Source organism: Canis aureus, chromosome 34 (genome assembly GCF_053574225.1).
Source record: "Canis aureus isolate CA01 chromosome 34, VMU_Caureus_v.1.0, whole genome shotgun sequence".
In the NCBI taxonomy this organism is placed as follows: domain Eukaryota; kingdom Metazoa; phylum Chordata; class Mammalia; order Carnivora; family Canidae; genus Canis; species Canis aureus.
In genome coordinates, this window is record NC_135644.1 from 6,103,183 (window position 1) to 6,129,229 (window position 26,047).

Here is a 26,047-nt window from a genome sequence, read left to right on the forward strand (position 1 = left end):
GAAGCATTTCTGCCTGACTCAAGTGGAGCTATTGATAGGGTGGGATTGAAAGGTTTTTAGACACAGACTAGAGAGTTTAAGATCCAAGAAATATTTTGTGTATACTATTTAATAAAGCAAAGTGGTTTAGTTACTGTTACTTAGCACGTAACCTAAATGTTACTTGCTAAGATTAGGGATTTTTAACGAGTTACATATGTTTGTTTCTGTGAAGACATATTGTGACCAAAAAGCAAACAGGAACACATCTATCAATACTCAAGATGGCAGTTGTGCAAATCCACTGTGTTCTACTCAGAGACCCATTGCTAAAAATTGTAGGAGTGTCACTTTTTGTTTGCCCCTGATTTTTACTATGCACCGTTAGAAAGTTTTGTAAAGGCAAAGAAAAGAGTATTATCAGGTTTGGAGACTCGAAGTGGTAACAGTTGAATTTACAAGTGTGGACATGGTTAAGTTAATCTACGCTCTTATGAAGTTATAAACATAATAATATTTTCTCGGTTTTGTTTCAAGGTTTTTTTTTTTTTTTGATTTGTTGAATTACAATTTTTCCTTTCTTTTTAAAAATTGTACCATTACCTAGACCCACACTGACTCAGATGTTATCTGACTACCATTGACATCTGATCACATTGACCACATTATCTGTATTACTAAATCAGGCATTTAAAATTTAAAAAGCACCTCTTTTCAAAAAAGAAAAAGTTTAAATCAAATCCTAGTGACATATTAAACATTTCAAAGATGATATTGGCTTGTGGACAAAGAAACACCAATTTAAAAATTATAGAAAGAGAAATTTTATGAAGAGAAGTAACGTATTGGCCTCTAGTTGTACTTTTCCAGACGGAATCATTGTATTTGGAGTCATGGCAAGAAGGAGTTTACTTTTTCTGAAAATATAAGATGTACCATATGCCAAGGAATAGTTACTCTAAGGTTCATGTTTTAGGGTAACTCTCAAGTGTGGTTATTAACACATAATGTTGTGGGTGTTTGTTTGCTTTGCCTTTTCTTGTGACATCCAGACTCTTGCGATATGTTTGCATTAAGTACATCCCTCCGGTTGAGTAACTATTCCTGGAGGTGATCTTGATGATACAATAGTTATCAACATGAGTATATTTTTTTTCTTAATGCATTTCATCCCACAGTGATTCCACTGGTAAACTGATTTTCAAAATAATAAACCTCTCATAAGGTGATTTTCATTAGGTTTCACATATAGGAAAGGATTAGAACACATGGAATAGTGGTAGTGCAGTCTCTAAGGGGGAATTATGATGTTTCCAGTCCTTCTGTCACTTATTATGTAATGACCTTGGACAACTTATCTAATCTTTCTTTGCCTTAGTTTCCTAACTTGAAATTGAAGGTAAAAGTATCCATTGCATATAGTTATTGTCTAAATTAAATGAGTTAATACAGGAGAGTGCTGAAAACAGTACCTGGTACATAGTGATTATTCACCAAATGTTACTTGATGGTTGTAATTATAATTTGTTAAAGTTTGAAAGTAAAATAGAAGGTATTATAACAAAAACTCAAAGGCTTTTGTAGCAGAGTATGTTCACAGAGGAGCCATCTCTATCAATTCCAGGAGACACTATGCAGGATCCCAGGGTTTAGATGTTGCCATACTAAGTGGAAAAGCCAAGTTCTTCTGTGCCAAGTTAGATGTTTTGTTGGATGACTTTATGTGCTCCTTTTAGATCACACACACACTCTAGCAGGTAGGAAAGGGCATGAATTTGATCATTACAATGAAGTTCGTTGAATGTTTGCAAATCTCCGTGATATTTGAAATCCTATAGACAAGGTTCACATCAAACCTTGGTTTCTCCACTTATAAAGATGAGGCTAATGCCTGCTTTGCAGAATTCTTAGGATGTAATAGAAAAGAACCAATGTATTTTCTGACATAAAGTCAACCCTCAGTAGGTACAGTCACTTCTTTCTGAGTCAGTGGCCACATTAGGTACCCCTAGAACCACTTCAGACATCAAATGACATGGGTCTATTATGTCCTGGAGTCCCTTATACCTAGGGGGGACTTGGGCCTGCCAGGCTGTGTGCAGCCGTAGGGCTGAACCTCAGATGTGCGCAGGGGTTGGGAGGCTGAGAGCAAGGTGAGGGGAGTTGATGGACTCTCAGGCTCTGTATTCACCAATGTCCAGAGCTTCCTAAACTTCAGAAACTATTTTAAAACCTGGTGATTGGGGCACCCAGTAGTGCAGTCAGTTGAACGTCCGACTCTTGGTTTTGGCTCAGGTCTGATCTCAGGGTCTTGAGATCAAGCCCTGCCTCAGGCTCTTGCTGAGTGTGGGATCTGCTTGGGTTTCTCTCTCCCTCTACCTCCTCCCTTCCCTCCTGCTCTCTCTCTAAAATAAATAAATAAACCTTAATATAAATAAAACCTGCCGCTCATGGTCCATAGGCCTTGTTTGGCATAGAGAGGTTTTAAATATATTGAATGCGAGTGGATAAAATGGCTCACCCAAAAGTCAGAATCTGTGGCTCCTCTAGAGAAATCAGAGGATGAAAAAAATCTGTAGAAAAATCTAGGCCTGCCTCCCAGATGATGTGAGTGGGCCGAGCAGAGAATCTGTTCCTCCTTTAGACTCAGCATTGCTCTTCTGTTTCTGGGGGGCCCTTACAGGCCTGGAGTTATGACACCTGCTTCCAATAACACAAAGTCTTCCTCCTTTTGGATCAATTAATATGATTTTGCTACTTAAGATTATTTTGCATCTTTTAAATACAAATCATTATGAAACACATTTCTGAAATCTTATACGTTACTTTCATGAAGTCCTACCACCACCTCTACTACAGTCCACTTACAAAGTCTTAAAAAAATTATGAGCAGTACTGACTAGAGTCAAGAGTGGTATCAATAACTTTCATAGTGCCATGTAGCAGTCATGTCCAAAAGACAAAAGACAGTTCAAGTTTGCAATTACTCTATATGCTAATGATAAATAGCTTTAAAGTTTCATAGTTTACATGACTTTTACAGCTGTCGGTCTTTTTGGAGCTATGTTGAAAATTAGCAGTTGGTTAAATGAATTGCACATGACTATTAATATAAACAAATTGAGAACAATATGCTTTTGGATATTAGCAGAGCAGAACGTAGGCCGATGTGAAATAACATGTTCAGATGTTGTAATGCTTCTTAACCCACTGAAAACCATTGTGTCCATGGGGTATCGTGTAGGTATTGTATTTGTGAAGTCAACTTTACCAGTGCGGAAGCCTTCTTACTCATTGACACTTGCTAAAGTGTGGCAAGGGGCATGTAAGTACCATTCACATGAATATATAAGATGACTATTTCGAAGTTGAGATTTCATGGATTATTACCAATTAAAGAGTTGCATTCTTATTTTCTTGTTTTCTAGTGTCGTCTGTGTTGGTGGAGATGGATCTGCCAGTGAAGTTGCCCATGCTTTGCTCCTTAGAGCCCAGAAGAATGCTGGGAAAGAAACAGAGAGCATCCTCACCCCTGTCCGAGCACAGCTTCCGCTTGGGTTAATACCAGCAGGCAAGCAAGGGGCCGTGGATTTGCTAACTGGAACCTCTCCTCCTGTCTTTCTCTTATTTCCTAACCTAGACAGTATAACACAGAGTTAAATGCACAGACTTTGAATCTGAGAGAACCAAGTTTGGCATCTCTGCTAAGCAAATGTGAGACTTTGGACAAGTTATTTAATTTCTTTGAGCCTCATTTTTCTCATCTGTAAAAAAAAAAAAAAAGATACACATATAGTCATCTCATTATAAGGCTTTTGTTGTATTAGATGGTATCTGTGGAGGACTTGATGCATAGTTAAATATTCAACAAATGGGATTATTATTATTCTGTCTTCCAAATAAAGGTCTAATGATCACACAGTACCAGGTATGAAATTTCAAAACAAGGCCACTCACAAGCTGCTCACAATGTCATGCAGTAACTCTCAGAGTACAAATAGAGAATAAATAGATAACCTCGAGTATCAGAGTACAGATAGATATGTATTATCTATTTATATAAGAGTATAAATAGATAACCTTGAGTTGAGAATGCCAAAAAAATTCATCGTAACTGCTGTATTGCCAGCGGCTGGGATAGAACGTGACACAGTGAATGCTCAACGAAGTTTATTAAGTGAACGAATGTATAGAAAACATAGAGCAAGTATAATGCTCTAACATTATAGAGCAAGTTGAATTAGGCCAAAGAATGGGTAGGTTCTGGCCTGAGAAGATGAGGAGGAGTTATTTCCTTCGTTGCACAAATAATCCAGGAGCATTGAGAAATAGAACACAGGCCATTGTTGGGTGGGGGATGGGATCAAAATAGTCCCAAACTTTGGGGATTCCTGGACGCCACAGGGAGGGGTCTGAATTGTGTTTGATAAGCAGTAGGGACAATGGGAGGTTTTAGAGCAAGGGAACACCCTGCTGGGAGCCTGTACTAGGAGAATTTGTGATGAGGGGGAGGGAGGGTGAAGGGGGAGGTCAGAGCGCGGCTGCCCTGGCATCCAGAAAAGACGAGAACATCTTTCACAAGTGGATTACGTTATGCCAGTCACTCCTCCCAAATTATTTAAACAAACAATAGTGATGGAAAGTGATTAGTTTTCGTTTTGAAAACATCGCACGTTATTATCTCTGTAAATAAAACAGAAACAATTATTGTTTCCTATGAAGATAGGAAATCATTACACAGCAAAGAACAACTCATTCTATCCATTTGATGACCACATTCATTTAGTATGGATTTCAGTATATTTAGTATTGTTAATTGACAACGAAAGATGTACAAATACTCTTTTAAGGACTGTGAAGTCTTTCCAAGGGGGGGGAAAAAACACAAAAAACTCCAAGAATTTAAAAGGAGAGACATATTTGGATATATCCCAATAATTAAGAAAAACCTTGGATGGTCTTTAGGCAGAAGAGAACACAATCATGTCAACTAGGAAAACAACAACAACAACAACAACAAAAAGATGCTGGCGAAGTGGAGCCAGCCACTTTTACCTTTTCATGTCATTTTAGGAGCTCTGTCTATAACGGTGGAGCTTTTCAACGTTACCTTGCGTGCCAAGGGGATGTGCCACGGTCATTTCCTCTTCACTAGTATGTACACTGCTGAGGTCACTTATTAACTGCTATGGAGCAAAAGTGGGAAGACACACGCATTTGACATGCAGTGAATAGTTAGCTAGAAAAACCAGTGGTTAAGCTGATGTTTTTAACATGCCATTTGAATGCATTTTCCTTAGCAAATATAGCCTGTTGCCAAAACTGTGGCCTCTGTCGGGGAGTTCCAGCTTCTGGACTCCATAAGGAGGGAGATGTCGTGTGTGGGCTGGGCTGATGGGAAGACTCAGGGCCCCATCGGGGCTCTGATAGGGAATGGTGAACAAGGGGGGACAAGGGCTAGGCAGGAAGTCTCCAATTGCATACAGAAGACAGTCTGCCTTTGAAGCCATTTGCCTCCTGGAGAGAGACACCCAGAGGGAGAGTGTTTAGTAAATGACTCCACTGAGCCAACAGACTAAGCCGCTGAATTATGGTCAGACTCAGATGGATCAGATGTGGGGAAGCCTGTATTAGAACTGCTGGCCATTAGCAATGGTGTTTGTTGCCATGGGAACTGGTGCTAAGGAACTATACTGAGAGATTCCGATTAAAGGGGTGGGGGGAGGATAGAGGAAAAAGCCAGAGAGGACATAAAAAAAAAAACAAAAAACAAAAAACAATCCAGTTGTTGTAAAACAAGGCACAATCCACATACTGATGGCTGCAAACCATATATTCCTATAGCGTTCACATAAATAAATTCATGCTTGCCAATTAATTTGAGGAGAATAAAATATTGCCAAGGGACTATTAATTTCTATGATATTTCAGGCAAAGAACCAAAGTGTAGGTGCAGTTTTCATGAGAATTTTAGATATGCTTGACTAGGAAGTCATTACATCACATTTATCTGTTTGGATGTGGGAGACATTAACGGCCTTATGAATATTCATGGGGTCTGGTTAATTAAGTTAATTGTTCTACAGAAGTGCTTGCACTTCCAAGGACAATTTTTTTCCTTTTTTTCTTTTTGCCTCCATAGTTTCTGCCTGGTATTTCCATCATTCATGCTTTAGATGAACTGCTACTTCCGTCCTTACCTCTGTGTATTTGGCACCCTTTAGCAGGTCTGGGGAGGTGGTGGTGAGCAAAGTTGCTGGTAGCTGTTAAGAAAAATAACTTTTCAGGCTAATTAAAATGTTTACCTTGAGGTAGAACATTTATAGCTTTTGTGAGGATGCTAAAATTACATAGCCGTTATTTATGTGAGCAGCATGTTCTTTTGGCATGTAGACATCTTTTCAGATGGATCACATTTTGTTTTTGGAAATTGTACTCTGTCTTTTAGATCATCCAAACAAAAATACAGAGCAATCTATAGTATTACCATATTATATCCACTTTCCTCACAAACTTGCCTTTTAAAATTCAGAGAATTAAAAAACTGTTCTTAAGGACCGAGGAACAGGTTAATCAGCGTAGAAGATGACGGAAACAATTTTCTGGCTTCTGGTCGTGCCTCTCTGCAGATTCTATGGAGTTAAGAAAAAGTTGTCAAGGTGCAAAGCCTGAGATGTAAAAAGAAAGAAAGTGATCCTTAGCAGCCTGAAAGGATCTGTATTTGGGCATGCTTAGCATACTTCAACCTCACAGGGAATAAATGGTCTTTATTTTCTTGAGTCATGATATGTGTCATTCTCTATTGCACATGACAACATTACATTATGTTCTTTAATAGCCTTTCTAGAGGAATGCTTTTATGGTCTATTCCTAATTAACCACGGTAATGGAGGAAATGTGTTTCATGGAGTACTGTAATCCATTGATAATCCTAAATATCTCACTCTAATTACGTGGCCTCCTCCAAAACCTTTACCATAAATCTGATTGGGAAGCAAAATAGGTTGATTTGTTTCCTCTCTTCCCTCCCACCCATTCCAGATTAATTAGCAATTAGATGACCAAAGGGCAGGCCGTAGATGGTCAAAGGATAATTGGAAAGGCTTAGGTAATTGACTCCTGGGTAAAGATCCACTGAGCAACAGGTCTCTGGACTCCTCGTTCTTAAACCTTAGAGTGCATACGAGTCACCTTGAGAACCTGCTAAGGCATGGACATCCGGGTCTCACTTCCAGACCTTCCAATTCTAGTGGTTGGAAGTGAGACCCAGAAATCACTTTTTTTTTAAAAAGATTTTATTTATTTATTAGAAACAGAGAGAGGCAGAGACAGAGGCAGAGGGAGAAGCAGGCTTCATGCAGGGAGCGTAATGTGGGACTCGATCCCAGGACCCCAGGATCACACCCTGGGCCGAAGGCAGATGCTCAAACCGCTGAGCCACCCAGGCATCCCAAAATTTGCCTTTTTAACAAGCTCCCAGGTAATGTTGATGCTGCTGATCCCTGGACCATACATCTCTTCTAGAAGAAGCACTCTTCAAGTTACTGTGCACACACATAACCTGGGGATCTTATAAAATGCAGACTCTGATTCAGGAGGTCTGGAGTGGGACCCAAGAGTCTACATTTTAATAAGCACCATGGTATTACTGCTGGACCGTAGACCATATTCTGAATAACAGAGTTCAGAGCATAATTCACCCTTTGATGAATCAGTTGGAACAGGTTTACTAATTGGTTGAGGTGGACTTTTCTTTGAATTGGCATCACTAGAGGCCTGGAAGACATTAATATTAGATCAGTCCCTTATGGTGATTAATTTAATGACAGCCTTGGTTGAAAAGGTCTGAGTAGCCTCAGCTTCTTCGGCCGAACAACCCTAGACACACATCAGTTAAGTGATACAAATTGAAGAGATCATGTATGACCACACAGGAATGTTCCTAAAGAACAAGTCCAGGGGGCTAGTCTTTGCCTTGATAGCTGCGGTACACCACACATCCATGCTTTCACAGCTCTCAGCTATTACTGGATTTCTTTCTTATAATCTGTAATTCAAGGAAACTTGTAGCTTCTTAATTTTTAAAGCCCTTTAGCCTCCTGGGAATGGCAGGGGCTAGTTGGAATCTTCCTCTTCAGAAGAAGGCTTTTACCTCAAGGTCTCCGAGACCCTAACTGGAGGAGAGCTCTTTTCTTTCATAGGCTGTTGGCAAAAATTCATGTGGATCTTAAATCATCCTAATGATTATGAAAATAAGAAACGTATAACATCTCAAAAAGACTTTTATAGCATGGTAAATACTATGGAATTAAATATTTTCTTCATCTAGGATACCATTTGTCAGATAAGAGGGGAATCCTCTCTTGGATGAAAGCTTATCTCTAAGAGTCGTTAAATGTATTTAAAACATGTCTTTTGTACTTTGTAGGGATTTAAAATTTTTTTCTTCATTACTATTTGGATTTTTATTTATGTATTTATGCATTTGTCTCGGCTCTCCAGAGACACCCTTAATGCTCTTGGTGTTCATTTTGTGAAAGAAGTTAGAAGCCCACTCGTTGAAGATAGAGTAGACTTTGATACCGCTAGTTTATTTTGGTAGAAAGTAGACATTAATGATGGGAAAAAAATCTGTGAGCAAGTAAATACTCTAAACTATTTTCTAATTTTAAGTTGTTTAAAGGCTAAACGGTAATTTGACAACCATTCAATGTGAATCTAAGCTATTAATGAAAATGTATAAACTTTCATTGATTTTTCATTTGAACGATACATAGCGATATCTCCTAAAGTAAGAGCAAGTGGATAACTTAAAACATACACTACATTGATTTTACATCTTTTAAAATTGATTTGGCAGGCTCTACTAATGTACTGGCACATTCTCTTCATGGAATCCCTCATGTGGTAACTGCAACTTTGCACATTATAATGGGTAAGAATTCTTTCAAACAAGTTCATGTTTCATAAGGAAGTTTCTTTTTGATAAGGAAGTTTTTATATTTATATAAGGCTATTTTATTTCTGTCAGACTTATCCAAGGAAGGACAAGTTCTGTGTGTCTCGGATCAGAGAAATGTTTTACTAAAAACCAGAAGTCCATTAGGCAAAGCTTCACTATTTGGACTGCCTCTCTTTTCAGAGCAGAGGCACCACCAAGAGCAGTAAATGAAATTTCACTATAATCTTGTAAGAAAAAAAATCATAATTATGTTTAAGGTCACACTTTTACAATCAGATCAAAACAGCCCACGCATACTATTTAAGTATATCAGATAGTGTTGTTAGACTACACCAAGACTGTAGGGCTGAGGTTCTGTTGTTAAAAGAAAAACACAAAAAGGAAAAACATTGCACATCCACTCTAGAATTTTTATTATTCCCATTGATTCCCATTGTCTGTAAACTTAAAAACTGTTAAATCTAAGTTTATTTTGCACATGAACTTAATTTCCTTAACTATGTTTTATGTGAAATAACAATAAACTGCAATATTTACTGCTTTGTGTACCTTAGTACCTGAAAAAGTTAAAAATGGCAATTGCAGTAGTTGTAGGTAAAGAGAGGTGAAGAGAAAGCAAGGATATTTATCATGGTGTGAAGTTGCTTGAGATCTTCTATAAGTAAATAAATAGGCTCTTCTGTGTTTGCCATTTTGACAACTTGCCCTACTACTCTCACTAATGGACTGATATCCAACATAATATTCAAGGGCACGTACAACCAGTTGATGTCTGCACTTTTAGCACCACTGGAAAGCTTCTTCGCTTCGGGTTCTCAGCCATGTTTGGCTTTGGTGGAAGAACTTTGGCCTTGGCAGAAAAACATCGATGGATGTCACCCAACCAACGAAGGGATTTTGCGGTAATGAAGGCATTGGCAAAACTTAAGTAAGTCTTTTTTTCTTAAACCCAAAATTTTGTGGCTTAGAATACATGATAGTTAACAGCAAAATTTACTGTATTTTAGGCCTGAAGACTGTGAAATATCATTTTTACCATTGATCAGTTCTCACGATTTAGAAGAAAGGTAGGTAAAGGGCTCAAAGTAACAGAAACATCTGTATCTTTCTTTAAAGCATGAAACAGTTTGATATACACACTTTATTAGACTTGTGATCTTTGGTTGTTTTTCTAAAATACTAGTGAAGAATATGGAGTAGTGAAATTCTAGTAGGCCATGTGGTTTGACTTCTGTCTTCAGAAACCACTGTTCACTCTATCCATCCGTCCAATCATTTATGAATGTATTCAACAGCCTGTTTATTGAATGCTATATCCCAAGCATTTTGGATACAACAATAAGCCAAAAAACCCAGCAAAACCCATGGTTTCTGCCCTGAGTAACGAACATTACTCAAAGCCACACAAAGAAAATGTTCTCGTCTTTAAAAGAAATGGAAAATCATTGTTATGGATGACACCACCTTTCAATGAATCAACACAGTGTAATGCAGCAACGGCATATACTCACACATTTTCACTTACCGTATCTAATCTAAGAAAATATTTAACATACTGGGTTCTTGAAGTTTCTCAACTTAATAGATGTTATTTTTGGTGTGATGTGGTTTTCTTTGTTTTCTCATTTTTAGGAAGGCAGAAGGATCTCCCAAATCCGGTAAGTTTAAACGTACCTCCTTGAGAACTGAGGCAGGCTCTGGTGACATTTTGCTCTACTGAGGGAAAGTAACCAGTCACTTCCATTGCCTTTAGACTGTAATGATCAGTGGCAAACCATCCAGGGTCAGTTCTTGAATGTCAGCATTATGGCAATCCCTTGCCTGTGTTCAGTGGCACCTAGAGGCTTGGCACCTAATACCAGGTTAGTAAGCATTTTTATTGAATCACTAATACTTTTCTATAAACCAGTTTTTTTTTCTTTTAGAATACTTGCTAACTTGTGGCTGGCTGGATTATTATTATTTTGGACTGTAATAATAGTAGAGATTCTCAGGGACTTAGCATCTGAGTAGGCGGAGACCAACTGTTAAGCTCGAAATAGTAGACAATCACTGGTTTCTTAATATTACTAAAGCTAAAATATTTCATGGGTTTTATTAACATGATTTCACTGTGTCACTTTATGCCTACTTGCTTTACTTGTGTTTATTTACTGGTCATCGAAAACATTATATTTCTGGTATTTCTTGTGAACATCTCTACTTTCAAATGGTAGAGCAGACATAAATATCCTCAGCATGAATAGTATATATGTGGGTATATTTGATACCTTCAGTCAAAGGAAGCTGAATTGCACTTATTTATATTTAGTGTGAATAGTGGTACATATGAATCTGCTGCCCACATTTTCTTGAGACCTTTTATATATCATTTTATCCACAAAAATATAAACCATCTCTCATACATTCTTTTCAAGCAGCTATCCATTATTCATTTGAAAATCTTTCTCTCCCACTCCCATAGAAAGCATAGAAGAAAGGATCATGAATGTTGTATAATATAGTCAAATCTAGATTTTTCCCTGGAAGTAGAATAAAAGAATGACTTGTGTGCCAGGGCAGTTTATGACATAATTTTAATGATTAGTTTTGTCTTCCCTGCAAAATCCTTAACCAGAATCATTAACAGCTAGCCAAGGGGATTGATATAAACTTTTTTTTCCTTGGCAGTCAACATGAGAAATATCTGCAGTTAGAGAAGAAGAAAAACTATAAATTTTAATATTAATAATCTAGATGTCAGGGTCCTCATTATCTTTAGTGCTGAAACTTGAAAGGAGTTATCTTGAAGCTTATTGTGTTATAGAAATTGAGCTCAATAGTTTCCTGCCTGTACCTTCAGAAATCCTAGATAGCGGTGTGCCCCCCTAATGGGTTTCCCTCACTAAACGTGAAAAACAACTAGCTGACTCAAGACAATACTTAATCCTACTTCATCTCTGAGACTCAAGCTTGCTTGACCTTCAGGAGAGGTAGTCTCCTCTTCTGGGAGTTGATTCTTGCCTCTTTCAGTGCTGTTCCATACATTTTCCAGCTTGCCTGGACTTCCACTCCTTATTCTCTCTAGGTTTAACCAGTATTAATTTTTCAGTGGATGACTAGTTAGAGATTTCCTTTGTGGACTGTAATTGAACACTGATTTTTTTTTTTTTTTTTTTTTTTTTTTGCAAAGGCCTTCATACCATGCCTTGGCTGACCAGAGGTAGTCAGAGATTTAGCTTCTGGGATTCAGAATCATTGCCCAGGAGATTGAACCTCCAGTTTCATTTTTTTTCCACAATAAAGTATAATTTAATTCAAAATACCTCAGTGCAAATTGCTGATAGAAATTAGTGTTCTTTTCAGTATTCTAACAGTAAATATGTAATATATAAAAAACATTTAAAACCGCGAAAGCACATAGGATGTGTTTCAATTACTATAAAGTGGTGAAAAGTAGACATGTGAAGTACTTTTCATGTTAATGAAAAATTAAGCAATTTTTGAAAATGTAAACACAAAACAGTAGCCTGAATGTGTCCTGGCACTAATTATTTCCAGTTGGGAAGAAGTGGCATGTTGAATAAAATGAGCATTGGACTCTCGGAATTAAGAGATCTGGTGCCAGTGATCATTTTGTTTTTCTCTGTGTGCCTTTGAACAAATCACTTAAACTTGGGGTCTTTTCTTCCTTCTGTATAAACTGAGTGAATGACTGGATAATCTCTAAGATCCCTTACAAACTCTGACCTGAGCTTCCATAAGATTCAAAGAGCTCTTTTTTATGTTGTTGTTATTCTTGGAATAACTTTATATTTGCCTTGAAATCAAGCTAGAAGTCATTTGCACATATTTCTGCAAACTGCCTTCTAAAGCTAGATGCATTTGTAAGTGGCTTTTTTGGCACTAAATCACATCTCTAAATTTGTAGTCTCTTATATTAAACTGAACAGTTATGCAAGATTAAAATGCTCAGTCATTTAACTGAACATGTGTCGTAGCATTTGTCCCTTTTATCCAACAAGGGGCCACTTGGATTTATTTTCTTATGTCACTGAGACCTGCCCGTATGTAAATATTTAAATATCACACTGTCGGTTCTAGGAAGTATTGAATAATTTGTTATACTATTAGTATTTATTTGTTATTTTAAATCTTTTAAAAACATACATGATGTCACATTTTGAATCCCTAAGTAAATCTATTGGATTTTAAATGATATGTGAATAGGAAGCATGATAGTTCTTCTTTTTTTTTTAAAAGCCCTTAAAATAAGAACTTACAGAAAAGGAAGTCAATTTTTAATAAAACTAATTTGAAGGGCTGGCTGTGCCATTTAAAAATAACACAGCAAGATAAGATTTAAGAATTGGAAATAAATTTAATGTGATGTTGATTAATCAGTTTTGCCTAAAACTTCTACTAAATGTGGTTGTTAGAAGGAATGATACCGAGTAATTTCTGTTGCAATCACTTAATAAACTTCTCAATGTCAAATACAAATATTTAATTTCAGATTAAATAATGGAAGCATGGCTCTTATAATTGCACGAAACACTTCTCGACCAGAATTTATAAAACACCTGAAAAGATATGCCGGTGTTAAAAATCAGGTATAATAAATTATTTTTGTTACTTATACACAAAACTGTTAATCATGGAAAGAGGCTGCAAGAGTTGACATCAAATCTTGCCTCAGAAGGCATTATTTTCTTAATACATTAATCTTTTTCCTTTTGGTTTGTGGTTCATCCAAATTTTGAAAATTTCTATTTTATTAATATAGATTGGCCCTTTCTGAGCTCTCGATTGGTGGACACATACATTTTGTGTATGTGTGTGTGAGTGCATGTGCGTGAAAAGAGAAAATAGAAAATATAGTGTTATATTGAAATGTGAAGTAAATTAAAGATAAAATTATATACTCGGCTCTTCTTTAGAATAAAAAGTAGTGAAATCTGAGATTCTTAGCTTTCTTGATGTTATGGCAACAGGCTTTCTCTAAAGTTATGGCCTCTTGATTCTCCTGCCATTTATTTACAGGTCAACCTACCTTCACTAATTGAAATAGATTTGCATACCTATATTTAAAAACACACCGCTTTTATACAGTCATTATTCTGTTCAGAGCTAGAATGTGTGGTTGCGTTTTTGGAGACAGATGAAATTTTTATTTCCACTTAAGGGATTTGTTTTAAGGAGAAGCAATAACTATTATAAGCCACATTCTTTTGGCAGAGATTTTGACCCAGTTTTTAGGAAACTGATCCAGAAATATGTGAATTTTTGAAATTATGAGTCTTGAACTACATCAGTATGCTTGTAACACCCCGTAGTCTCACTTCCTGCAGGTATAGGACTGTACCTGGATGTAGCTGCAGAGAGTAAACAGGAGGAGGAGGAGAGTAAATCCAGCCAACCACTAGTAGTTGAGCCTTGCTTACATGAGTGGCCATTGCAAGGCTCACACTTTGCCCCTTTAAAATTTTAAAGGCAGTCCTCATGAAGTTTCAGTTCTCTTCTTCCTACATTATTTGATTGGTGTTTATTGAGCAACCAACTGAATGAAGTGTTCAGGAAATTGTATCATAAAAATGATAGTCCCACGTTCCTTAAACACGAAGCTCAAGTAGACAAAAGCAGATGGAACGTAGGCTGTGAGCTGAAGTAATAACTTCGCACGTGTGTTTGGGGAATGACGGGGATCGATTGTCCAAGGGATGTTTGCCTTTTCAGATGTTACTTATTTTGTTTGCAATATCATTATTTTTCTTACTCCAAAAGCAGGACAGGTTCATTATTATTTTTTTTTCTTAAGTTAGAAGGTAGAAACAAGGCCATGTAGAAAGCACTCAAAATTCTATATTCCAGGAGATAATCAGTGTCATTACCTTAGTATAAACTTCTTAATATGTCCCTATTAAACATATGTGAGAACCTCAATGAATATTAACCTGAAGGGCACTCATCCTGAGAAGCTCTATTTTTATTTTAGGGAGGCACCTATTGCACAGATTATTTATGGAAAATCTCTTTAGAAATTGCCTAAGGGGCAAATTTCTAAGGTAATGTTTTGTAGACATCCTTTTTGCAACATGAAAGGGCTTTTTTTGTGATTTTGAAAGTAATAAATACCATAAAAAGAGTGAATAGAATTCTGTATCTGTAGGAAAATGGTTTTAAAAAAAAATGAGATCATGTTATGCAGGATATATTTGCTTTCCTCATTTGCCAGCCACGTCTTGTTTTTGATGCAAAAACTATTGCTTCTGTGTGTATGTGTGTTTGGGAGGGCGTGGGGACAATCATTAGTCCTAACTCTGATCGACTTAGCTCTTTCCAAAAATTGGAATCCAAGCTTTATTGCTCTGTAATTTTTTGACAAATTTTAAAAGTCTTCAACATGATGGTATATACGAATAAGTGGATGGATTCCCAAGGTCATTGCTTTCAAGCAATGTTAATTTGATACTTTTGTTAAAAAAAAAAGACATACACACATTTATGTATAGTCTTTTCCCTTTGTGGTGACATTTTCAAAAATGTAAATTCATATAAATTATGTGATATGATAAAGACCTGCATAAAGGTAAGGTTATGTGATCCACTGTCTAGTTAGTAGTAGTTGTGGTAACCAGGTTGGAGAAAACAGCACTTCGGCCTCGGGAGAGCCACGGTCTAGGTCTTGGAACCGTCTTTGCCGAGTCTCACTGGATCTTCCTATCTATGAACCACTGTAGAGCGTAGTGAAAACCACCATCATCTCGCCTTTCCCGTCTCTGCGTGGAATAGAAAAACATTACCCCTCCTTTCAGCTCTGTCCTAGCTGGCCTCCTTTTCCTCTGTTCCACGTTTCCACAGACACTCTGACCATCGTTGTTGGCAGGGAGCTTAAGGCCCTCAAGTTGGTGCTTCCCTGAGGACTCGTTTACCACCCTCTAGTCCTCCCATGATACTTTGTCCTGGGGCCTCTTCTTGCTCTCCCCTCGCCCCTCGTTTGAACCATTATCTGAACTTTGCACAGTTAGGGAAGTTTGCAAATTGGTGTGCTTTTTTCTCTATGATCAACAGGACCATGGTGCTTTCCTGTGTCCTGAAACAGTAGAACTCACAGGCATCTTGAGCCTGGTGCGTCCAGCATGTTCCCCCAACAGTGTTTGTCCCGTGTCTCCCTACCCAGGGTGGCAGTGGTACAACACCCTACACATCCTGGAGTTACTCTGGATTCCTCTCCCTCCCTCCTTCTTCACAACCGATCTACTGGTTCCCCTCTTAAATGTTACTGAAATTTCTCCTCCACCTTAACTTGAACCTTAATCCCTTCTTGCTTACAGCAACCTCCTTTCAATCTTCCTTTGCTCTGGCCTCCCACACTTATTTCAAGAGGGAGTTTTGTTTTGTTTTTCTAAAACACTAGGCTGTTTCATGTTCAGTTCTTCAATGCCTTGTCAAGGCATCTTGTCAAGATGGCATCTTATTTCCTCAGTGAGGAATATATGGCCCTTAGCATTCTGGCCCTTGCTTGTGTCACAGCCTCACCTCTTGCCATCCTCCCCCAGGTTTCCTGTTTTGACCATTTAACTAGTGTGTTAGGGATGCACTATAACAAATACCATGGATTCTATGAAGGCTTAACATAAATTTGTAATTTTGAATTTCAGAAGTCTAAGATGGTGTTGGCAGCTCTGGCTTCTCCCAAGGTCTTTCTCCTTGGCTTAGAGATGTCTGCCTTCTGGCTGTGTCTTCACATTGCCCTTCCTTTGTGCACACACATGCCTGATCTTTCTGTGTTCCAATTCCTCTTTTAAGGACACCAGCATGGATTAGAGCCTACCCAAAACCCTCATTTTAACTGCATCTTTAAAGACCTTCTAACTCTGGTTACATTCTAAGGTATGGGGGTAGTGATGACAATTTATGACACTGGAGGAGAGACATAGTTCAGCTGGTCTGAACTATGTGACACCATAGTTGACACCATCTGTGTCTTTAAAAAAAGTAATAATCAAGTATAGATATTTATATCTTCTTATAAAACAAGCACCAAGGTGCCTGGGGGGCTCAGTCAGTGATGCCCCTGCCTTTGGCTTAGATCGTGATCCCAGGGTCCTGGGATGGAGCCCCATATCAGGCTCCCTGGTCAGCGAGGAGCCTGCTTCTTCCTCTCCCTCTGGCTACCCCTGCTTGTGCTCTGTCAAATTATAAAATGTTAAAAAAAATTAAGATAAAATTTAAAACATAAGTGCCTAAACACCAGTATCATAGTATTACAGTATGAATTTCTTGTAGTCGCTTGATGATGCCGTCTCCATACTTGGTCAAACGTTTCCTGTCTTTGAAACTTCCCTTCTCCTCCAGACTAACTCTTTGTGTTAAGACTCCCTTCAAATAGGAGGCTCACCCAACATCCTGCTCGTTGGCCTTGTTTCTCATTTAATTTTGTGCTTACACCATCATGGCACATGTATCACAGTTTTAACGGTTTACTTCTCTTCCTCACATCTTAGACACAAGCTCACACAAGATATTAAGTTCTTGGCTCCCTGAAGACCCATCTAACAATGTGGTTTCATAGGTACTGAATTTCCTGGGATGTACGCAGCTTCATTTTGTGAAGCATACACATGAAAACTGAGGGTTTGGGATAATAGACTTACTGGTGGTGGCCATCACCTCTTGGCATCTCTTGGCTTACACTTCTTGCTGTAGTCGGATTCTTTGATCACATGGCATTCTCCTTTTATAAGGCTGTCAGTCACATGGGATTAGGGCTCAACCTAATGACCTCATCTTAGCTCAATCACATCTGCAAAGACCCTCTTTCCAAATACGGTGACGTTTAGAGGTACTAAGAATTAGGACTTCTGGGGATCGTTATCAGGGACGCAATTTAACCCATAGTAGCGGTTAGCAATGACTCATTTAAAACAGATTATTTTTACAAGTTCATAGAGATTGGAGGATATCACGAAGGCTTTGGACCTGAGATGGGAAGTCTAATGCAATGACTGCTCAGTAGTTTCACAGAGAGCCCATCTGCTTCCCTGGAGAACAGCTGACGCCACTCTCTAAACCCAGTATAATCCATTGTAGTAACCCAGCGCACTATACAGTATAAACTAAAATCTGCTGGACCTTGGGTTTCTACACATGGAAAATAAGGGTATGGGGGGGAAAATATTAGTTTTCTGTCAACTTTTAAAATTCTATATCTCAACACTGAGGTTCATATGTGGAAGGGAAAAGAATGCATGTAGGTAATAGGAATAAACCTCATGCCGTTTACCTAAAAAAGTGAAATTAATGAGTGGTTAATATACATTGCTCCTAAAAAGATATTTGGCTGTCTTATGTATGAGAATAGAAACTTTTTTTCCACTAAAGTTTCTTTAGACAAAAGTTGAAACTTGAAGATACCCTGCACCATTTACAATGGTCAATAAGCAAAAGTCTTGCAAACTGAGTCCATCTTTAAAGTGGGAATGAGGCTGGCAAATACCTGTCAATCTAATGTGATTTTTACTTCCTCTTTCCACCTGTTTAAGCATGGAGCTCGGTTCCTTCCTAATTAAATTCCAAGTATGAAACTTAGTTTGCTTTCTATCACCTAAACTAGTTGATGAGTTAGTAGATTGTACAACAATCAACAGACAGGTCTTAAAAAAAATCTTTAATTGGAAATTGTATGATACACAATTTACAACCTCATAAGTACACAACACTGATCATAAGACAAGCTTGCCAAAGAAACTGGGAATCCCTGGTACGGAGTTTCAAAGCTATAAAAACGTCATCATGCATGTTGCTATTTACGTACGGGATAGAGCACAGTAAACTTTAATTTGCATTAGCAGTTAGGGATAAAGCAAGCACCGTGATCATTTGCATTTGTTTTATTTAGTTCAATTTTCCATTTGTTGAGACTTACACTGTTGGAGAAGTGAAAGTTCGTCCAAGAAATAATAGCGGATACAGCCTAGAGGAGGATGGACTGCATGCCGCTGCTTCAGAAAACAGTTTCCCTTGGAATGTAGATGGTGACTTAATGGAAGCCAAGTCAGAGGTTCAGGTTAAGTAAGTGTAATTATTTCACTATCTTAAATGTCCACCAGTAGACACAAAACTTAAGTGTAATGGAAGCCGCCTTGTCAGGACTAGATTTCTTTTTTTAATGAATCAGGGAAGCATAAAAAGATGTACAATTTTAATAAATACAGTGTGACTTTACATTTATTTACCAATTTGTTATGTACAGCCAAAGCATTTTCACACAGACTCATGACCAAATTTGATTCTCTCTTGCTATTTCAAATTCCCATTCTCCCTGAACTATACAGATAATTTCTAGGACTTAGGTTTTGTAATTTAAAAAACGGATCAAGATCTTAACCTTGTGAAAGCCATCTGGGTAGCAGATTGTTACATTTAGATCTCCAGTCGTTACTGCTTTGTGTTCAGCAGTGTGGCTTCTATCAGCTCTTCCCAAAGCATTCAACTTACTTTCCAAGGGAACGATTTACATACTATTTAACAGAACAACTGGCATAAACAACTTTAGGACCATGCAAACTCCTTGTTGGTAAGCATTATGACCCAAGAGGTAGAAGTGTGCAGGAGCATTCCATTCGATGTGAGCTTTCTACAGGCACAGTGCCTGGATTGTACAGTGATTACTGGGGCTGATTTGTTAGGCCCTCCAATCTCTTACAAGATTGCAGCTGTGCCACGAATCCATGATTGTTAGCTGCCATTAGGTTTGCATTCGGTGTGATGTGTCATACTCAATAGGTATATGTGTGAAAAGGAAAGATAGATTGACGAAATAATTATATATATATATTTTTTACAGATTACACCCAAGGCTTATCAATCTTTATGGAGGAAGCACGGAAGAAATGAATGATTCCCAAGGAACATGTAATTGTTTATAAAAAAAAAAAAAGTACAAACTAATTTTAATGTGAAGGAATATAGTCATACTTTAAAAAAAAATAAGAATTTTTCCCCCCTCTCTGGATATGTCTAAAGAAGTTAAAATGGCTGTTATTTTGCTAAAAATTAGTTTCTAGGGCTTAAAAGCTAGAGCTTAAAGCAAGACATGAAATATAACAAATTCTGGGTTTCAGAAAATATTTATTGGAACTGAAAGTAAATGCTCATATACTTAAAACATCATGATGACATATCAGTAATTCCCAAGTGAAATAACTTGGATGCTCTCACTTTTCAGGATTTGACTCCATCAGGACTTACGTGAAATTTCCTATAGCCTAGGACAGATGGTCTCTAGAGGCTACATAAGGATGTCCTAATGATGTCTAATCCAGATTTCAAAATCATTCCAGTACCCACATTTGTTTGCCAAAAAGATAAACATTAAGTTGTTAGGGTACCAATTGTGTGACTAATCCCTGATAGAAACGGTTGATTTTCCTTAAAGTTTGTAACAAATTTTAAATTACACCAACTAGCTAATGGGTGAGGAGCAGTTTTCTTTTTGCTTCTGAGACTCCTGTTATCCAGCAATCCTAGCACATTGGTTTTAGTGCACTCAATAATACCCCAAATGCTATCATTTCTGAATAGAAAAGAGCTAAATTTTTTTTAGGATTCCAGAAATTCACGTGTATGAATTACTTTGCTTTTTATGTAATGAAAAAACAGCTCTTTTGCCCATATATCGTACCTTTTTAAGTTTAATTTCTACTGGGATACACTGCGTTCGGGAGGTTTCACTCCTTGAATGCCTTTACAAAGGTCTGCCCTCCTTGTTCTTGGGCCAATTACAGACTCTGGGCTTGTGAACAGATAACTTACAGGAATTTAGGCAGTCAGCGAGAGACAGTTGTTGGCAGGGGCTTCATATGAACAAATATTTTCCATAATAGATAAATTAGAGGTAAGCCTTTTACTATTTGATCACTTGCAACAATAAAGACAGATACAGGACAATTCAGATGAAATCATATTCTGCAGCTAGCAGCATCTAGTTCCTATGCATGGATAAATATTACAAAAAAAGGATTATATTTGCAAATGAAAAGGCATTAAAGATAAGTGAAATATTAAGTTTTTATAAAAGTTTCCAGATTTTAAATAAGTTATCTCTAACTTATCTCTAGGTTATGGAAATTTTGATGTCACATTTATATTCACTGAATATAAGTTAAATTCCTCAATTTTGTTTCTCTAGTTCCATGTGGAAGACAATGCTCTTATACATCTGGTAAAAACACATTTAATACATACATTTGAAGAGAAAGAGTAAAATCTAAAGAAGTAGGTGCACTTGCTTAATTTGGCAGTCACTGTTTTACACAGTATCTAGTTTATATGAAATACTGGCCTCTAATCACGGTCTTTGTAGAGTTTTGCTTTTTAAGCGTCATTAGTGAGGTACAGTTTTCATATTTTATCTATCAGTGTATTAATAATTTGAAATACAGCTAAAGTGCAACATTCATAATCTGTTTCAGAATATAAATTAGAATTCTTAAGTACTGTTTTTATAACCAAGAGAAGGTCATTAAAAATGGATTTTTAGAAATCTAAAAATGTGTGCTAGGAGGACTAGTGGATTCATACCTATAAACATATTCTTTTAAGAACTTATGTGTGTATATACAGAAAGAAAAAGTCCATAGCTGTATAAACAATAATTATCCAGAAGTCATTAAGCTCAAACCAGTGTATAAGTTCAGTCTGAAATTTGCTCATCAGGCCCATAATGCTCCTACATCGACTGCTGAATAAATGGTTGATCAAAGCCCCTCATAAAGGTACTACAGATAAAGGTCTTTAAGATAAGTCTACTTTAAAACATTAGTGGTCTTCTTTTATTCATTAGAAAATTGAGGAACAGCTCTTTCTTCTTTAAAAATATTTAGCAGGATCTTTCCAACAAGCCTCAACGATCTTTTAGAAATGAATGATCCCCTCTTCAGTGGAGTTTATTTTACCGAAGCAAGCATACATGGTAAATAATTTCTTTTAAAGGAATGGTATTTCCAGGACTTCTTCAAATGAGTTGTTTACTTCCTCAATATGATTTAATTCAGAGGCACTTTCATTTCAAGGTATCTTCCAGGGATTACTTACCTTGAATAAGTTGAATGCTTTAGTGTTTTTCTACCCATTTAGGAGCTGAGAGATTATTTTCCTCCCGAAGAGTAATTGATTGGATTTTTCATTTGCATTGAGACCTCATATGTCACAAGGTCATGAGTAAAAGAAGTACAGGGTTTCTTGTAAACAATGTCTTAAATTTCTTTGGTTAACCTGAGTCTATTCTCTCAATTTGAAAGAAGTCTTTAATCATCATCATTGCTTTTGCTGTTAACATAACTCCAGCTGTCTCTTCTGTTTTCTTCTTGTAGGATAGATTTGTACTGTCTTTTAAAGAATCCAGCCTGAAAATTGTAACATATTTGTGATTATGCAATACTCTCATTAGAAACCTGAAAGGTCACTGTCCCATGCAGTCAATAAAATTTAGGATAGGAAATATGGTTAAAGAGTATAATTTTTGTTAGACAGTGACACACACTCTCCAAAACTGACATTATAAAAGAACACCTTTCCAAACTAGTGTCAGGATTGGGATACAGGTACTGGGAGATACTGGAGAAATAGGAATTTAAAAATTCATTAAAAGTGCTGCAATAGTTAATAACGTGGGAGTCACAAAGGAGGCTTTGTGAAGATCAAGAATGGCATTTCTGAGTGGTTTAACATGAGTAATTATTAAAGGCTTACCTTCCACATAACATATGAAATCAGTAGAAGTAAAATAAGTCCAAGTAGCAAGCTGCTCAAAATAATCGCTATTGTGAAATGACGTTTGGGTCTTTGATGATGTAATCCTTCAAGTAGAACCTATATAATGTAACCGAAATAAAGAGCCACCAGTTTAAAAACTTCTATTCCCTTTGAACCACCCGCCCCCCTCCATGATTTCCCTAATATTTTGAACAACCCTATCCCCTTTTCTTGGTGGTAACCATTTAGCAGAAGTGGCTTGTTCCATGTTTTCTTCATCTAGTTAATCTTACCAAGTTCACCTCCTAAAAAAAGCCATCTGCATTGTTCCCTCCCGCCAGTTGTAGAAAATGCCAGATCCTGGTAACGTATTTTGAACCCTCCATTATCTAGTCAGAATACACTTTCCTGACTAACCACTCCAGCAATAATTTTCCCAAGATTTCAGGTAAAATGGTTATCTTACATGTGCAACATTCTCATCCTTGTTTAGTTCAATAACTTTTGGATTGGGTTCTGGAAAAGCTGTTACTCTTACTTCAAACTTGAGGGCTGAAGTCTCATCCTGTTTAATAAAGGAAAGATCACTGTAGCCTTAGTTTTATTTTGTGAAGACATACTAATAATTTCTCTTGCTCCTTACCTACTATTTGAGGCTTTTACAATTGATCGTCTCCAATTTATTTCACCTCTTGTAGTTAATTGCATTGCAATGCTTTCTTTGGAAGAAAAGGCATCGCTGTGGTATTAATTTTCCTGGCATCATTTTGTTGAAATCCTTTTATTAAACATGACTAGTTTGCAGATAATTTGATTTAGATATTTGTAATATATAAGTATTTAAATATTTGATAGTTGTGTTTTTTCCTATTGAATCTTTTTTCCCCAAATAACTTTCTTCACCTGATAAGCCTAGATAAAATAAGTTCGAAGAAACAGGTTTTTTTTTCCTGCTCTGATAATACACATATAGTTTATAACATTCAAATATAAAATCAATAGATGAACTCCAAGAGCTAACAGAGGGACTTTATAACCAAGAAGAATCCATGGAGCTCAGGAATCTGAGGATGGGCTCCACAGACTCTAAGAACCTTTTAAAATTGCATGTAAACTTGAGAATATATTCCTTAGCAAAATTCCTAAAGAAGTCTGGGACCCTCAAAAGTTAAAATATAAATGCTATTTAATGTTTTGGAAAAGAACACATAGAATTTTAGGGCTGAAAATAAAGTACGTACTTTATCAAAGCAGTGGTTTCCAACAGGGATTCTTTTACTCCCTAAGAGGTCAGCAGTTTCTGGAGACATTTTTGACTGTTGGGATAGTCATCTAGGCCAGCAATGCTGCTAAGCATCCTACAATGCACAGAGCAGCATCTGACACCAAGGAATTATCTTGTCCCAAATGCCAAGTGCCCATTGTTGAGAAACCTGGACCTCAAGGATATAGAAGGCAAACTGCAAAACTTTAAATAGCCTGATGGTCTCATGATTTAGGTTTAGCCCAACCAGAACTACAGCAGACATCACTTACTTCCATATCTGGTGAATTTTTTCCCCCTCCTTTACTATTCACTACTGTGTGGCAATTTCAAATATTCCTCTCTAAACAAAAGAGAACTACCATTTTCTTTGCCTTACTATATATCATGCACTAAGGGCTTCACAAAAAGTATCTCATATAATCTGCAACATCCCTGCAAAAGACATTATTCATATTTGTCAGGTAAACTGAAGAACAGAACCTCCAGATAAAATCAATTTTCTCTCTGGTATTTTTTTTTTTTTTAAAGATTCATTATATATATAGAGAGAGTGTGTGTGTGTGTGATCAGGGGAGAATCCTCAAGCATACTTCCCCCCACTGAGGTCATGACCTGAGACACCCAAGTGCCCCGATTTTCTAATCCTAAACAGGCATACTCATTGCTAGGAAGAAGTCCAAGTTGTATTATTTATTCATCCTTTCAAAGTTTTTCTCAAGTGTTGTTGTTGGTTGGTAAATTTTGATTTTTTACTGGATCTTACGAAAGCTTTAGTTTTACTTCTTAAATACTTAAGCATAATTTAAGGTAGCTTAGAAAAAAACCCTAAGGTTATATAAAATAGGTAGCCAATTTCTGTGATGTAATCAAAGTTTTAAGCAGTTGGACATGCTTTCTAAAATAAATCTCAATTATTTCATAGTGTATTTTAGAGTCTTAAGTACCTGTTTAATTACAGAAGCCATATCACTTAGACAATCTATTCAGCTGAAGCGATACGCGGAAATAGTTGTAGAGTTCCGCTCCAAATTTTATTCGTACCTCCTCAATTACTTGAATGCCTAGTCCTATAACATCCTATCTAAATAAGAGGACTTCAGATAAGTTCATACCAACCTACAAACTCAAAGTTGTCATTTTATTTTACTTACCATTTCTGAAAGGTAGGGCCGGCCTTCCAACTGAATGTGAACACTGGCTTCTTTTCCACTTTCCATTTCCCCCAAATGGCACAAAATAGTTAAACAGTATGGATCATCTTTCATGCAGAACTTGAAAAACAAATACAAAAAAAGCTACATTAAAACTTTTCTTTTTTTTTTATAAATGGCTAAAATATTTTACATGGAATTAAACCTCTCCCATTCATGGATTTAAAAAATTCTCTCGCTTAACACAAAACACGAACGTTTTATAAATCACAACAAAAGGTATTTGAGCTGAACATGTGTTCTCCGAATTAAAGACTCCGAATCAGGGCATTGTTAAGTCACATGTTCTATGTTCCTGTAAAAGGTGGATCATTTGAAGGTGAGATCGCTTCCTCAGGGTTTTCGGGTTTTTTTGTTTTTTTGTTTTTTTTTTTCTGTAAATTCACTAAAATGAAAGCTGTGAAAATTAATCTCGTGCCACAGTCTGCTCAGCTAAATAGTAGATCTTGGCAGCCTCAAGGGTCTAGAACAATGTCTGGCTGGCACAAAATAGGCACTGGTTAGATAAATAATGAAACTGTATTATATGTATGTGTGTGTCTATATATCCCCGAATCTCTCTCTCCAATTGTGTGTCCCTCATGTGCAAGAGTAGTAAGTTAATTTGCTTCTTTCCTACACTCAGTTGACAGCTCAAACCCACTGGCTCTTGGTTTAAGTGCTTCAGGTCCGTATGTTGGCAAGCAAAATCTACAACCCGAGAAGCAGAAACTTACCAGTAGCTTCTTATCAGTCTTTGACAAGAACGTGAAAATGTCTTTTAGGATCTTCATCGCACCTTTCTCCTGCTCTAATGCACACTTTCTTTGATATGTTTTAAAATGGCATTCTCCAGCAGGCTATAAAGATAGAAAGTGGGAAGAATCTTACTCCGTACTGGAGAGAACTGCA

The 26,047-nt window shown here is 37.1% G+C and overlaps 2 protein-coding genes across 6 annotated transcripts in view; one reads left to right on the forward strand and one right to left on the reverse strand.

Moving 5' to 3' along the window:
• CERKL (CERK like autophagy regulator) overlaps positions 1–26,047 on the forward strand; it is a 129,086-nt gene that overhangs the window by 87,769 nt on the left and 15,270 nt on the right. For all 4 annotated transcript variants that reach the window (XM_077883280.1, XM_077883281.1, XM_077883282.1 and 1 more), the window contains exons 5-13: positions 3,408–3,550; positions 8,840–8,914; positions 9,692–9,869; positions 9,949–10,008; positions 10,574–10,599; positions 10,695–10,803; positions 13,437–13,533; positions 18,822–18,994; positions 19,770–19,837. In XM_077883280.1, the coding sequence (XP_077739406.1) occupies positions 3,408–3,550; positions 8,840–8,914; positions 9,692–9,869; positions 9,949–10,008; positions 10,574–10,599; positions 10,695–10,803; positions 13,437–13,533; positions 18,822–18,994; positions 19,770–19,837 (929 nt within the window). The remainder of the gene's footprint in view (positions 1–3,407; positions 3,551–8,839; positions 8,915–9,691; positions 9,870–9,948; positions 10,009–10,573; positions 10,600–10,694; positions 10,804–13,436; positions 13,534–18,821; positions 18,995–19,769; positions 19,838–26,047) is intronic.
• Positions 18,576–26,047, reverse strand: part of ITGA4 (integrin subunit alpha 4) — a 79,334-nt gene continuing 71,862 nt past the window's right edge. The window contains exons 24-28 of one of the 2 annotated variants that reach the window (XM_077883278.1): positions 25,873–25,995; positions 25,097–25,216; positions 23,145–23,243; positions 22,676–22,795; positions 18,576–22,329 (exon numbers count right to left, since the gene is read on the reverse strand). In XM_077883278.1, coding sequence (XP_077739404.1) covers positions 22,231–22,329; positions 22,676–22,795; positions 23,145–23,243; positions 25,097–25,216; positions 25,873–25,995 — 561 coding nt within the window. In that variant the 3' untranslated portion in view covers positions 18,576–22,230. Of the gene's footprint in view, positions 22,330–22,675; positions 22,796–23,144; positions 23,244–23,900; positions 24,037–25,096; positions 25,217–25,872; positions 25,996–26,047 lie in introns of those variants that run through there. The other variant, XM_077883279.1, reaches the window with a different exon arrangement.